The sequence below is a fragment of the Pleurodeles waltl genome, chromosome 5 (assembly GCF_031143425.1).
Source record: "Pleurodeles waltl isolate 20211129_DDA chromosome 5, aPleWal1.hap1.20221129, whole genome shotgun sequence".
Lineage (NCBI taxonomy): Eukaryota > Metazoa > Chordata > Amphibia > Caudata > Salamandridae > Pleurodeles > Pleurodeles waltl.
This window is the reverse complement of record NC_090444.1, coordinates 381,532,067-381,548,739: the sequence shown is the minus strand read 5'-3', so window position 1 is coordinate 381,548,739 and position 16,673 is coordinate 381,532,067. Positions and strand designations below refer to the sequence as shown.

Sequence of the window (16,673 nt, the reverse complement as noted above, 5' to 3'; positions counted from 1 at the left end):
AGGTTTTGAGCCTTTGAGGGCTAAAGAGAATTGAAAGAATCGTCATTACTAATGTTGACATGAGTGAACCTAATGTAAGCCCAGGCCTAGGATCATCACCTTATAAAGGATTAAAAGGAAGATTGAATATTGTTTAGAACAGATGAAATTTTTTTCAAATAACAAGACAGAGGAGAAGAGGGAAACGAGGAAATAGAAAATGAGGAAATAAAGATGGGGCGGGTTAAGTAGAGAAAACTCACTCAAAAGTATAAAGCGAGAGTTTAAATGTCCTAAAAAGTAAAACATTAGCCCCAGGCCTGGTTTTGGTCTCTTACTTCCAAGCTTATTTCCTTCATATGGGCATGAGGGTGACGCAGGGTGGCTGTCAGCTCGGTGTGGAAGTCGCCATATGAGGGCGGGATGGGAATTCTGGATGTACGCATGTACTATTTGGCGGCCCAGATGGTCCTCATCAATGAGTGGTTTAATGGGGGTTACGACAACCCAGCTTACTGACTGGAGATCTGGCACGTGGGATTTGAGGGCCTTCTGAGACTGCTATACCGTTGCCGGATTCCCTGCACTGCCCCTCCTTGTATGCAGGTTGCGGTTAGGTGCTGGAGGGCAACGCGGCAGTTGATGGGATGGGAGCGACACCTCACTAAATTGACACCCTTATGGCAGGGTCGTGGCTCCAGCAGGTCGCTGAGTTGGAAGGGTTTAAACAATGGGATTATTTACCTTGGTGATGTGACTAATACAGAGGGGCTCATGTTATTCCCACAGCTAAAGGACTCTTATGCACTGGCCAACACTCAGTTTTTCCGTTTCCTTCAGCTGTGCCATGCCCGGGGATCTTACCTGTCTCCGACTCTATCTCTTCCTGATTACAGCCCTCTTGAGGCGAAACTGTTGATGGGGAGACTGGGCAAGGGAGCCATTACCCAGATTCACCACTCACCAATGCACCAGACGGACTTGCCGGGTTGCGTGATAGGTGGGCAGCCTGGGTGGTTGACTTGAATGGGCAGCCTGGGTGGGTGACTTGGATGAGGACGACTCGAGGGAGGCCGACCTTGCACCCCGGGAGCTGGCTATATCAGCGCGCTTGAGGATGGTGTAGATGAACTACTTTCACATGACTTACCTCACTCCACAGCGCTTGCGACACATGAGTCCTGGAACCTCTGTGGGGTGTGCGTGGTGTGGTCAGATGGGGCACACCTTTTACACGTTGCCTGGGAGTGCCCCAAGGTGCACCCTTTCTGGGAGGGGGTGGGGAGGGAAATTTCCACAGTACTGGGGCACCTGACTAGACTGAAGTTGGCGCTTTGGGCCTCCTGGAGGAGCTGGGAGGGGCCCGAACAGAGAGAACATTGATTGGGCTGGCCTGCCTGGTGGCCAAACAAGACATTGCGCAACATTGGAACAGCCCCGAGTTGCCATCTGCCACGAAATGGCGAGCAGGGGATGGACTGGTGTTCTCAAATAGAAAAACCGATTTACGAGGAGAGGTGCTGTCCTCAGAAGTATGAGGCGCTCTGGGGGAAATGGAGGGAACACCGCGGACTGATCCAATAATCAGTGTATATGACCTGGGCTGGGATGGCAGATATTCGACTACTGAACGCAAATCATGCATGGATCCATTCTATGTACTTGTGCTCTATTGTACCCACTGTATCGTTATTGCCTTTTGTTCTTTCTTTCAAAAATAAATAAAATTGCATATAAAAAAACATTGGTGATCAACACATCATCAGTCACCATAACATCAACAAATAAAGGACCTAATCTGCCCAGCCTATGCACCCAACCTTACAAATATAAGAATTGAACTATACAAATTTCCCAGGAAGTTAAAATTATGCTGATACTATGCCGTGAAATCCTTTGAACCTCAACCTTTCCATGAACAAGAATATGTGCCTCCATTTAGGATCAAGAACAGCCCTGATCTTGAAATAGTATCATGGAAGGAACTCCTAAATCCCATCATCTGATGGAAAATACTGATATTGAGAATGGTGAACAGAGTGGTCTTTAGAACTAATCTCTCCGTACCAAGTGGATGCAAAACAAAAACTAAGTTCTATACACTGTTGCTGGCTGGGAATATGGTTCCTATGTATCCAGAACTAATGATCAAAGATATTGACAGATTAAGAGGAAAAATGAGAGCGGAGCATAAAATAGATAGGTTGCAAAATGAATAGAAAGAGATTACTCCTATGAGGAGAAACAAATCCTATTCATAAACGTTTTTGACAAAGGTGGTAATATCGTGGATAGACCATAATGTGTGTGGGAAGCACAAGGCAGCTGAGCATTCACAAACACTATGAAGTGATGCAAATTAACCCTCTGAAAAAGATCGAGGTAGAATACCACCTCATGCTCCATAATTAGAAGAATTTGGGGTTTCTACTTTCTGTGGAAAAGGTCATGTGTATTATGGTAACCTCGCATATTTTTCTTCAGTCAGTAATGATCAAAGAATTGAAGCCTGTGTGTTTTTTCACAGGGCAAGATCCATCGACCACCTGCAGCTTTCACAAATGGTTCTAGATATGTTGAAATATTGTCTGACTCACAAAGTTTTTCTTTTTTACAAGATATATTTGCAGAAGCGGGGCTTTGCTCCAGAAAACACAAGGGAAAATGTTCCTTGTGCAGACAACCGCAAATACATGGATCGTGTGTTAATGTTGGTGCTCTTTATCAATCTATTTCTCATGGAATTGAAGAAGTCTGTCGGTGAGATAGATCAACAAATTGATAATGTTCAGCATTAAATTTACCAGCAGGTGGAATAAACCTAGGATGGACTTCATGGTTGTGACATTATACATCAAAGAAGGAGAGCCATTTACAAAAATGTTACAGAAAAGCGACTGCAAGTTATTTCCTACTAGAAGAAAACAGTGGTCTTTGAAATATATCAGAGTATCCTGCATGGTCAATTATTGAGAGCTTGGAGTATCTGCTGACCTGTTAATGGCTTTGAAAGTGAAACATCATTGATTGGCAGATTTGTTACCAGAGGGTACTCACAAAAGGGTATTGCAGGATACATACCAGTGGTTAAAAACCAAAGCAAGGGGACCATCTGCTATAGACAGTGAACCACATAAACAAAGGATAAAATAAGAGGAATAAACTGCGTGATAATGAAGAATCTCAATTTATTTATTTTTTAATTTTTTTTTTTTCCTTGTTTTTTAAATGGAAGTCTGTGATGAGCAACCTAGATTGGAGACTATTTTGAGAATATTTTAATATTTTATAGCATGAAGAACATTTGAAGGAATGGATTGGTAGGTGGGGTCCCATCCCAAAGTTACGTATTAAGACAAGATCACTAGGAGACTTATTGGGCAGCAGCTTTCTGCAACCAACAGAGAACAAAGCTGATTGGTTATTTAAAGACACAGGAGGTTTTTGGAAATGTGGATAGTGTAAAGACAATGCGATTAAAAAAAATATATATATACACACATAAAACATTTGATGGAAAAATGCAAGTTATCAAAAGAAATAATGTGCAACACAGAAAATGTACTGTTTAGAATGTGCTTGTAATAAATGGTTGTATGACATCGCAGTGCTGCCAATTACCACACATTTGTTTTTATAACACATGGCTTTACCATGCAGGTGAGTATAATGTGTGTGTGTGAGTGTAAACACACACACACACATATATACTTGTCTTTAAATAGACTTTCCATGTGTGGTAAAGGCATATGGATGGTGCAAACGTGTGTGGTAAAAAATGCATAATTACTACGTTGTGAAGACTGTTTCCCTTAAATATGTAAGCAAACCTAAAAAAAAAAAGAAATGAAATTAAAGAGTTTTGCAGCATCTGAAACCAACCAGATTCTACCTCATGGCAAAACAATTGTGTTCTGCAAACTAGGGAGGTCAGTAACATCATAAAGGTGAGAATCAAGAGCTTGAGTTACGTTTGGGAGACTCCAAGATAATTTTGCTCCTGGGCACTTAATTACATGTGCATCTTTAACAAATTGAGTTCTACAGATAAGATGTCTCCCTATGTGAGGAATGATATATTTGTTGTTTCAGCAGCAGGCACTTACTCATATGAACTTCATAGTATTCTGTGCTTTGACAGTCAGTGTTGCATTTTAAGGCACATGATACTTTAATCAAGCATCATGCACTTCTTCAATGAGCACGTTGAACTTTATGAACTTCAGGTTCGATCTCATGTGTGGCCTTAGATACACGTGCTTTGCATAAGTCTGCCATCTGGTGTTGTATAGTGTGCTGGAAGTTGGTTTTGTTTGAAGAATCTTTTTGAGTCACAAGATTGAGTGAATCCTCCTCTTGGTGATACTGTGCATGGGCATCACGTCCTTTGTTAGATTGTTTTCTCTCCGCTGTCTGGTTCGGATCGGTGTTCCTCTTGCTCCGGTATTCTTCGGCTCGGTCTACTCCGAACTGTTAATTCGTCTTCCTGTCTGCGACAGTATTGTAATTCGATCGCTTCTTCTCAATATCACATAGTTGATTCACATTTTTGCGCTTGGAGTCGGTTCACTGCCCTTTGGGGCACCCGCACTGGTTTCAGGCCTACTCCAAGTGGGTCAGGATATGCAGGGCTAATGAAATGGACTCCATTTCAATTTTGCCCTTGATGCCATTTGATTTTCTCACCCACCAACCAACACCTGGTGTCTAAATTGTCTCTCTTCCTGGACCACAAGGAACAAAGCTGCAAAGCTTGCTGTTCCTTTCAATCAAAGAAGACCCTCCGGGACCAAAGAGCACATCAATTGGAGATGGCATCGAAGACACGCACAGGAGCCGGAACAGAAGGAGGCCTCCTCCATAGAAGACTCTGAACCAAACGTCCAGTCTGACATTGAAAGTCAACCTTTTACCTCCTTGCAACCTGTGAGTACAACAGCCCCGACTCCCCATACAAAGACTTTAAAAAAGCCCCAAAAGCAGGTCGCCTGACCACCACTGCCTTCGGACCATAGTCTGATCCAAAAAATACCTTTGGACACCCGCCTTCCAGCTCTGCCCCGAAAATAGCCAAGACGAAGATGTCCTTGGCATCGACCTTTGACTCTGGAACATCCTAGACAGCCTTGCGATTGAGCAGACCCACTGATCGGAGTCTTTTGTCACTGAGCAAAAAGCCCAGCACATTGGCTTTGGCACGGACGGCTTCCACTTGACAGAAGGTTTGTACTCGGAAAACTTCGGAACATAACTGTGCCTTCCAGAGACTCCAGTCACTCCTCAGAACAGCCTCATCAGTGAAGCCCATTTTAGACATGATGAACGCTCTTCAGCGCCAGCTCCATATTTAAAAAGGAACTGGGAGAATAATTACTTCTCGCCCTGTACCAATCAAGAGGAAGCTTACATTTCAAGAGGCCTTACACGCTGTTCCTCCTCCTCAGGTCTCCAAGGACACCTACACGGCTCCAGTTAGACCTCCGCCTTCACCATACTCTCCTGTGCTTCCTTCTACCACTCCACTACATCCTCATTCTCCTACACTTGGTACTGGACCAGTTATCTCCACAGGGTACACCACCACCTCAAGAAGATGATTTAGGGGATATCCCACAGGACATTGACCCATGGGATTCATACAGTCTATATCCTATTCTACCAGATGACCCTGATCTGTATCCAGTATGCCCACCACCCCCAGAAGACACAACATCATATCAGCAGGTCATAGCAAGGGCAGCTGCATACCACAATGTCCACGTGCACACTGACCCTAGTGAAGATGGGTTTTCTCTTTGACACACAACCACACATAAAGAGTCTGTTTTTACCTATGCTACCTGGCATGCTTAAACATGCCAGTTATATTTTTAAGGGCCCACTGGGACAAAATGGAGGATCTTCTCCAGTATCTCCCAAAGAAATACCGAAAAAAGGCACAAGAGATAGTTTCTGCTGGTCAAACCATCTCAATTCCATCAGGTGTGTAACTGATGCCGCAAATACCGCAGCACTCAGTATTAATACTAGTATTATCAGAAGATATGCTTAGTTTAGATGTTCAGGGTTGAAGCCAGGAAATTAAGCAGGCTGTTCTCAACATGCCTTTCAACAGAGAACATTTGTTTGGTCAAGAGGTTGACAGCAACATAGAGAAGCTCAAGAAAGACCCTGATACTGCAAAGGCTATGGGGGCATTACTCAACACATCACAATGGGGTAATTTTCGTCACCAACAAATCAGGGGAGGCTTCAAGCAATCTTCTACTGAGCCTTCCACCTTGCAAAGTAAACAAGGCTCCCATTTCTGTAACAGAGGCTCCTATACAGGTGCAAACAACAAAGGCAGAGGAAAGGCATCCACCTCCAGTGGATCTTCCTCCACTGCACACCAGTGACTACCTATGCCTTCCACCAGCCCACACTTCTCCAGTAGGAGAAAGATTAAAAGATTTCTTCCCATAATGGCACAGTATCACCACAGACCAATGGGATCTCACAATTATCAAACATAATTACTGTCTGGAGCGCACTTCCAGTCCTCCAAACATTCCCCTTCGGGTTCATAGACTCTCACAAGAACTCCTTCTTCTCAAAGAAGAGGTGCAGTCTCTTCTTTTCAAAGGGGCTATAGAACCAGTTCACCCCTCACAGCAAGTGTTAAGAGTATACTCCCTATACTTCCTCATACCAAAAAGGTAGATCTAGATGTCAGACCACTAAACCTCTACATTCTCGCAGAGCATTTCCACATGGTCACTCTACAGGACGTCATTCCGTTGTTACAGCAAAGGCAACTTAATGACAGCTCTGGATCTAAAGGATGCATACTTTCATATACCCATTCATCCAGCACACAAAGTACCTCAGATTTGTAATTACAGGGAAAACATTATCAGTTCAAAGTTTTACCATTTGGGGTTACGCCCGCCTCTAGGGTCTCCACAAAATGTCTAGCATTAGTTGCAGCATACCTCAGACCTCAACAAATCCATGCCTTACCCTACTTTGATGATTGGCTCATCAAAGCTAGTACCATTCAACATTGTCAGCATCACACTCGGGTAACAGAACTCCTTCACACTCTCGGATTCACAATCAACTTCACAAATCCCATCTCCAACCTTTCCAGCTACAGCCTTATCTAGGAGCAATTCTCGAATTCAGACTTTTCAAACATTCATTTCTCAGCTACAGGAAAATCAAACTTGGTCAGGAAAATGATGCAGCTAATAAGGATGATGGCATCTTATATCGCCATCATTCCCATGCCAGACTACACATGCTTCCCTCACAGCAATGTCTGTCTCGTCAGTGGTCTCAGTCACAGGGTCATCTCCAAGATCTAGTGTTGTTGGACTGCCAGAGTCCCCGATCTCTGCAATGGTGGAATTTCAACAACCTTTCCAAGGGGTGGCCCTTTCATGACCCTGTGCCTCCAATCACTCTGACTACTGGTGCATCACATACATGTTGGGTAGCTTACCTCAAAAACATCACCATACAAGGAATATGGGATCCCATTCAACAAGCCTCCTACATCAATTACTTGGAGTTGCAGGCAGTTTACCTAGCAGTCCAAGCCTTTTTGCCAAAACTCTCCCAAAACGTGATTCTAGTCTGCACAGAAAACATGACAGCCATGTATTGTCTGAAGAAATATGGGTGGGGGCACGCTCTTCACAGCTGTCCCATCTTGCTCAAACAGTGTGGAAGTGGGCAATTAACCACTACATTAATTTAGTAGCAGAGCATCTCCTGGGCATGGACAACCAGTTTGCACACCTCCTCTGCAGGACCCAGCAACAAGTCCATATATGCGAACTCCACCCACAAGTCCTTCACCAGTACTTTCAAAAGTGGGGACACCTTAAATAGATCTGTCCATAGTTTCCCACTAGAAACTCCCCACCAGGCCGAAACTTGGCACTCAAAATCAAGGTCAGATCAGGCATCCAGACCTTAAAACACTCAACCTTGCGATATGGCTCCTGAAGTCACATATATTGGTTATTTAAATTTACCGACAGAATGCATGGACATTCATAATGAGGCACATAAATTGACAACCAGCCCTTGTTATGCTACAAAATGGAAACATATTTTGTATTCTAATGTACACCTAAACATATGAACACACTCAAAGCCACAGTCCAAGACATTGTTTTACTTGCTGCATTTGCAATAGGTAAATTTAGCATACTCATCTCTTCGTCGTCATACCTCTTTATTCAGAATTCAAGTTATCAAAGCCTTTATGGAAGGCCTCAAGAGTCATTCAACCCAGGGTTCCTCCAGCACCATCCTGGAATCTTAATATTGTACTTACTAGGCTCATGGGTCCACATTTTGAGCCTGTGAGTGCTTGCACCTTACAATTCCTTTCATGGAAAGTAGCTGTTTTTTTTAAAAGTAACAATCCCTTCCCTAAGACGAGTGAGTCAATTCGAGGCTCTAACTTTAGAAGAACCAGTTTTCCAGTTACAAAGAGATTTGGTAGTTCCATGCGCAAACCCTAAATTTCTTCCAAAAGTAGTTTCACAATTTCACATCAATCAATCAATCGAATTACCAGTCTTTTTCCAACACCCAGACTCAGTTGCAGAGAACTCTTCACACACTAAATGGAAAAAGGGCTCTTATGTATAACAGGACCTTAGGAAATCTTAACTTTTTGTTTCATTTTCAAAGCCTCAAGAAGGTTACCCAATATAAAAGAAAAATAGGATAGCCAGGTGGCTAGTCAAATGTATTCAAACTTGCTGTGCCAAAGACAAACCGTTACCATCAGAAAGAAATGTGCTTCTGTTGCTTTGTTGGAAAGTGCATTATTGGTAAGGGCAGGTAAGTACCTATACTTAACAATAGTCCACTAATCCCCACTAGGTTCAGTTAGATCTCAATAAATTAACCCCAGCTCAACCCTTGGTAGCTTGGCAACGAGCATCAAGGCTGAACTTTGGAGGCAAAGTGTGTAAATCATTCAAGTCTAACAAAACAGTTATAAAATAAAACACAGGAAACAGTTTAAAAACCCAAGCCAATTTATAAAAATAGGAAATATTTTTATCTTTAATTTGACACCAAATAAAATTGGATAAGGGCAACCGGAGATATGAATTTCTAACAAATTAATGTTTTTTAGTGCTTAGAAACTAAAAGCACCACTGGGGAAATCTGGTCGCACATCGACCGGGTCAAAGTTTAAGGGTGACTTTGAAGGAGTCCTGCTCGGCTACAGCAAACAGGAGGCCTCAGTCAAAACTTTACCTTCGGACTTAGTGTATTTTATTTTTTTAAAGATTTTCTTCAGCAGGATGACGTCACTAATCCAATCCATCCTCCCTGGAGCCCTCTTTGGATATGTCACAGGAGACCTTAATGAATAATTCTACATTCAAACTTAGATGGTTTTTCGGGACGAAAGTCTTTGTCCGGGCCAAAACTGAATCTTGATCCAACTTCCCTGGAGCCCTCCTCAAATACGCTGTGTGGATAGTCCCAGTCAACTTTTTACCTTCAGACTTAGTCACTTTTTTGGCGCTTTTTCTTTCCAACGTCGGACGACCCAAACAGCAAGCCGATTTTGAGTAGACTTCTTTGGATTGCCTTTCCAGGAGCCCCTGGTGAAATTCTGGAAGTCTGGGGCTCTGGAGCTTTTCAGCAGGATGAACCTGCAAGTCCAGCTGGGTCGAGGTCGGCGTAAGCCGGCTTGACTCACCGGCGAGTCGGTCCCTTAAAGTAGCTTTTTACAAAAAGTTCTCCGGTTTTCATACAGAAGGTCTTTCCAGGTCCTTTAGGAGTCCACAGCTCACCCCAAGATTCCAGAAGCTCTGAGTTGCTCCTTGAGAGCTAGGATTCCAACTCCCAGAATGCACCCGGCTCAAGCTCCAAGCTGATCACTGGGCAATGGTCAGCTGGTCAGTTCTTCAGGATTTGATGCAGGGGACTCTGGTTGGGTCTTTGTTCCCTGTATCAAGCAGGGAGTCCCTTCTTGAACTCGTTGAAGCCAGGCAAAGTCCTTTTAGTGGTGAAGCCCAAATGTGCAGCTGGTGCAGTCCTTCACAGTGCAGTGTCCAGGTGCAGGTCAGGAGTCCTGCAGGGCAGTCCCTCTTATTCTAGTCTTGTTCCTGGTAGGGATCTGAGGTGTGGGCACAGTTCTGCCATATTTATCCTTGCTCCTAGGGTGAAAAGCAGGGGGGCTGACTGTCCAATCACTGGCAGGCCACTTCCTCAAAATCAGTCCAAGGGAGCAACATTTGTTTTTAAAATCCAACATGGCCGAAACAAAATTTTGAAGGTTAGGTCCTTCTGCAAACCCCTGCCCCCACCCCACCCTCTTTCACCATCTGCTGAGGCAGATCTCCTTCCCCAGGCACATCCTCTGTGTTCACCCCAGCCCTCTTCACACCTCATCAAGGCAGCCTGGCCAGGCTGCCAGAGGCCGGCCAATCTGAGCAGGGCACTACAGAGCTGAAGCTGGTAACTTTCAGTTAAAGTTCTAAAACTCTTTACCTGAACTAGTTATATTAAATCCAAAAATGGCAAGTTGAGGATTTATTATAATTAATGTGAAACCAAACTCAAAATATCTGGCTCCTATGGGGACTTCATTAATTAAAATAAAGTCTCCCCATTTTAGACTATGGAGCCCATTCACTACACTGAGGGAAAAACAAATGTGGCTATCTATTTTACCTTACCAGGGCTTATAAAACAATTTCTATAAGGTCCCTATTTATAGTTAAATGGTACCCACCCAAGGAGCACATAGGGCACACCTTAGGGGGTGACATTTATGTAAAAATAAGGTAGTTTAAGACTTTGGAAGTACTTTTAATTCCAAAGTCGAATTTGCATATAACTTTAGTTTAAAAACAACCAGCAAGGCAGGCCTGCCTTTAAAATGACACTGGGCACCTCAGCAGTGCACCTATGGGTGCACTACCTATGTTGGGGTCCCTAAACCTACATGCCCTACCATATACTAGAGACTTATAGGTAGGTTGCTACTGCCAATTATAATTTGCCTAATTTGCATATCCACTTTAAACAGAGCACTGGCCCTAGGACTGGTAAGCAGTACCCAGGGCACAGCCAAGAGTCAGTAACCACCAGTATCTGTCCAAAATGTTTAGGGGTGACCAGGGCAAAAAGGAGGACTTTCCTACAGGTTTTTTTTAGGTAACATCTCTATCGGATATATGTAAAACTGCTACTTGTCTACACCGCATACATTTGCTAAACAATAATGTGTAGGTGTTTTAGTACGACAACAAGCCAGTGTTGGCCAAGCAGTGCTCAGAGCACTTTTCCAAGCAACTACAACAGGCTAGCCAACTCCTGCTCGGAGGGACTGCTTTACAGTCTGTGAAAAGCATGTGTATCTACAGTCACACATGCCATCAAACTAAAAATTTTACTTACCCACTAGACATCTGTTCATGGCATGTAGTGCTGTAGATTCACTTGTGCCCTCCCTCTTCCCCGGACGCCTGTGGCTGTTGTATTCTCATGTAAACATTGTAAATATGTAGTACACTGAATGGACATCTTTTTCTTTACTCTCTATACACACTTTAACTAACCCGCCTGTGGGAAAACAATCTAACAAAGGACTTGATGCCCTTGTGCAGTATCACCAAGAGGAGGAGTCACTCGCTCTCGTGACTCAGATTCTTCTGACATAAACAGCTTGTAACACTCCGGACCCAACACTAGATGGCAGACTTATGCAAAGCATGTGAAACTACAGCACTACGTGCTTCCTCAAATATAGATTACAAGAAACAAATTGCAAAAAGACATCAAAACGGCACACTAGTCAGAGAAAAAGCATTAAAAAAAAAAATATACAAATATATAGGACCCTGGGTTCCTAATGGTAGTCTTGAACCCCCTTATACATTGTGCTAAAGTTAGCAAAGCAACCAGTGTCCTGTCTGCGCACTGTAAATGCCCGATAGTAACATTCTCCATGCAAATGCCTGTATGTCTGTTTTACTCTTTTGTGCCACAATATTTGTTATAAGCAAATACAAATGATCCACATATAAAACTTATGGCGCAACGTTGGTTATCATTAAATATTTTTTACAATAAATCCCATGTGGGAGACATTTGCAACATACTTCCAAGCCCATAAGAAAATTACATAAATTACATGTGAGAAAAAGCATAGTAAATGTACCTCAAAAGATGAGTATCTCTTCCCCCCTGCTGGTTACAAACCATTGGCACTTGAAAATAAGATAAATGCATTAACAATAATCAATTATCTTGTTGTCCCTGAAAGAGATTAAAATAAATGATAAAAACAACCATTGTAATTGGATTGCAGTTACTACTTTTTTTCCAAAAAGTGTCTTACAACTGGATAAGAGCATTCTTTATTAGTGACTGCTCTTCGATCTTCTTTTTGACCGTAAACACAGCTCTGCCAACATTCCAAGGGCATTGCAGAATGTAAACATACAGTGCAGTACATGTGGTGAATGTATTATTTTCATTTGTTTTGTATCTTGAATTATATTGGTGGTTTTCGCGGATTCCTTTCAAGCAAGCAGTGCATTCATGGCACCTAAGAAAGCCTGATATTTTGTTCTTGAGCCCCCTTTTTTCTTATTCCCGGAGAGTCCTTTAATGTTCTTGTTTGTTCTTCTTTTTTTTTTATTCTTTTTTTTTTTTTAAACAAAGTTGACGTTTTACTATTTGTATATAGTAAATCCCAGCTCGTGCTTTTTAAAATATATTTTTCTTAATCCATTGGGGGTTGTATACTATGTATTGATGAAATGAGTGGTCCTCTTCTTGCCCTTAATAGTTTTGAGGGATAAGAGTTATTCCCTTCACTCGTGTTATTTTCTTCTAGTAAAATGGAACAAAGTCCATTTCTGTTCATCTGTAAAATCAAAATTGTTACTGCGTTTCTTCGAGTTTGGTTGTATTCCATATGGTAAAATAATTTAATCATTGCCCTCTGTGGGTTTGCAGTGTTAGCAGGTCTCTGACTTTTCATTCTCAAAGTAACATCCAGGTATGTTACTTGGTGATTTTTCAGTTACAGCTTGTAGCTGTACATGTAGGTCCTTATCATTAAGTTCTCAACCATTCTCTTGATTTGTTCATATCACCACTCCAAATCACAAAAATCTTATTAACGAAGTCCTACAACTATATTTTCAGTGTATACATACATTTTCACTGCTCAGCCCACCTGCTCCTCTCACCAGCCCATAAACTAATTTGCATTGCTGGGAACGAGCAGATGGCTATCACTGCAGTTCTAAAGAAGTTATTTGTAAAAATAGTAACATAAAAACAATTTCACTATTTACATTGTTGTATTGGCATCCCATTAAGAAAATGTTTGCAGCGTGAGCAGTGGGGAAGAGCACTAGACGGACGGATGAACTAATAAAGCAATGTGGGAGAGAGAAATGGTAAAAGAAGGGGGCACACAAGGGAGAGAGCAACACAGATCGAGGCCTGGATTTGGTGTGGGAAGAAGCACATGAAAAAGCGTAACACATGGAAAAGCGTGAGGAAGAAACGCATGAGGGCGTGAGCAGGAGAAGACATGCACCCTTATAGAGTTCTTACGGAAACAGAAACGGTTCCCTTAAAGTTAGCCGCAGGAGGATACTCGTCAGCCAATCAAAAACATGGTACAGGATAGGTTACAGAAGGAACACAGAACCAATAAGAAGAAAAGCCATCTAATAAGCAACAAAATAAGTAAAAAAGGCAACCAATGGAAGCTATTACGTTTTTGAGATTGTCCACAAGAGCTGTTTTGCCATGAAACAGCTAAAGCTGAACCATTACTAGAGAGTATTGCTATGCTATTCGGGACTTCTTGCTGTTTAGAAAGGTGATTGCTTGGGACACTTTACCCAAAATATAGATGAAGTAAGGTTTAACAAGAACTCAACATTTCACTGTGTTGACAGGGTAGGTGAGGTAATTGTGTTATCCTCCCTTTTCCTCAGCCTTTGGTGACTGGAACAGCTTTCTCGCTGCTATGCAAGCTTTCATCACACCTGCTAGGTGCTCTATTTTACAGCTTATGGTTTGGGCAGCATCTCTTGGGCCCTACGAATTGCCTTTCAGCTCTTTGAAATCTGCGTCTAATAGCTAACCTGGCTCCCTTTCCCATTGTGCTGTACTTTTTGAGCAAGTTCAGAGATTCAACGGGTTTGTTTTTAAAAACTAAAGTTGTGCATTATGTACCTTTCAGCTCTATTTCTGCCTTTGGTAGTTTAGAGCTGAGGAGAAGCTGGTGGGATGAACTAGAGGGCCCACACACAGAAACAAAGCAATGAGACTTAAGTGAATGACAGAGCAGTATGGAAATGCTTTTGTTGGAAGACCCACATGGTTGCAATCTGTACAACACACAAGACGTGTGGATCTGAAGTTGTATCAAAGTTAGTGCATGGAGACCGTCCTCAGTATATTATAACTTGATCTGAATGACGTTCTAAAGGTTATGACAATATGTAGCCCTTTTAATGGACTATAGCCTGGGTCACTGGAATTGTGATTTTTGTGGCTGTAGCATTTCCGCATAATTTTGAATTTGCCACAAGTAATCATCTGCATAATCTGCACATTTTAACACAAAAATGTGCTTCTAGCTCAAACTTATCTCAAGTTAATGAAAACTCAGACATGTTGCTGAGCAGTAGAAGGCCTTTGACAAAGGTTGACTGGTCATCTTTCTGTTGCTGTTTCTGTATTTGGTTGTCAGTTGTGTCCTAATGAGGTGAAGCCGTTGACATTTAAACACGTTAACAGTATCAGGGCAAAGTAATGAGTTAATGCTATCATAAAATGGATACGTTATAACAAATAATTTACTAAACCCTGCCACATAATTTGGTTCTCCCTGCCGCTTAATTCCAGTGCCCCTGGAGATATCAGATATTTAAAATCCTTATGCAGTAACTTATTTTATATATACACTGTAATCTTACTTAAATGCATGCTGTATTGCAGTTGAGAAGAATGTGCTCTCTAAGACATACGCTTTCATGCTTCAATGCACACTTTTGTGTTTTTTACCAGGTTGTTGCTGACCGACAAACACCAAGGAAAGACGATAGCCTTGTTTCTAAAGCCATGGAGTACATGTTTGGATGGTAGCTTGAAGGTGGAAGAGTTTCACTGATATAAACCTGCCAGCTGTTTTGGTTAGTTGTATAACCACCTGGCAGCGCCATTTCTCTGTCTACTTGGGATGGCAGTTAGCTGTCTTTTAGGGTGCTGTGTACATGGGAGGGTGAACTGAAAATGGCAATAGACTAGGTCTCCATGATTTTAAGATAACTACATGTTGGTCATCAGTGTGAAAGTAAAATGCTGGTTCTACTGCATCCGTTACACCTATTTAACAAGGAGCAATATATATTTTTGACTAAAATATGTCTAGGCAAAGGGACACTGTGCAAAATGTGACATGTTAATGGGATAAGGCACAAACAATTATGTTTAATAGATTTTGTACAGCTGCGCCTTATAACTTTTGAAAACCTTATTTGGTTGTTGAAGACCTTACCCTCTTTCCTTCTTCTAGGCGTACCTGATTAACTCATTGTCTTTTAATATGAATATTGTCTGTAATGAACATGGTGTTAATGTTTGTCTGTCTGTTTTTCTCAGTGTTACATATTTTAAAATTTTTATTGTAAATTCACAAATAAACAAGTTGCATACATTGCGGTCTTAAGTCCTTTGAACGAATATTGATGTTATGCCAAGTGTTACCCAAGGAAGTGTGGTGGTAATTTCAGTGTACTCAAAAAATCACTTATAAAAAGGCTCAGCGAGGGTGGGTGGAGTGGATAAATAATCAGCCTAAATGTTTGTTGTATGGTAGCATTAACAAGACTTCAGACCTACAGGTGCGTCTTTTACACAATTTCATTAATCTGAACAGGCTCTATCGAAAATGAGAGCGATTGTGTCTAGTCTTACCGTAATTTATTTTATTTTTTATTTCTAGTTAGTTTGAGAATGGAAAATAATGATTTATGAAAGACACATTCTGATAATCTTATAAAGCCTCTTTTTGTATTGCTACTCACTCCAGAAGCAAACAACATTTTGAATTAGAACAATGACATTGCGTAGTTAATATATCACTATTGCTTATTGCATGCTTTGCTTTCGATAATGAAATAACAAGAGCACAGCTCCACAGAACTGTAAACGTTCTAAAGTTTGTTAATCACAATTCGGTTTAAATCACCAATTTAATTCGGAACAGCTTATGTGGGCTCACCTTTATCCATCTGGCACCACACCAGTGATGAAGAGAAAAGTACTCAAAGGCGGGGATACGATACACTTATATATCTTTTAATGGCATCTTGACTTTCCAGCCATGAGTTGGGGAACATTTTTTTAGAAAGACGTGAGCTATACATATGTACGTCCAAAACCTTGCGACCACCATACACTAAACATGTTATCATAGGTTAGTTACTTACACAGCGCAGTGTGCACCACATAAGGCTGCGGGGACCTGTAAAATACTACTCCTTTGGGTGTGCTCACTTTGAATGATTTGGGTTCATAGTGACCTATGTGGGAAGTGTTGTGCTGTGTGTGATGAACTGAGTTATCATGTTAAGTCAATGTGCTTTGGCTTGTAGTGGAGTAAAAATGAGTTTGGTGATAGAATCCTTAAG

At 41.8% G+C, this 16,673-nt stretch overlaps 1 protein-coding gene across 1 annotated transcript in view; it reads left to right on the top strand.

The window, feature by feature from the left end:
• Positions 1 to 15,697, top strand: part of NUP35 (nucleoporin 35) — a 140,924-nt gene extending 125,227 nt beyond the window's left edge. The window contains exon 9 of the mRNA XM_069234130.1: positions 15,049 to 15,697. Within this exon, the coding sequence (XP_069090231.1) occupies positions 15,049 to 15,126 (78 nt within the window). The 3' untranslated portion in view covers positions 15,127 to 15,697. The remainder of the gene's footprint in view (positions 1 to 15,048) is intronic.
• The last annotated feature ends 976 nt before the right edge of the window (positions 15,698 to 16,673 follow it).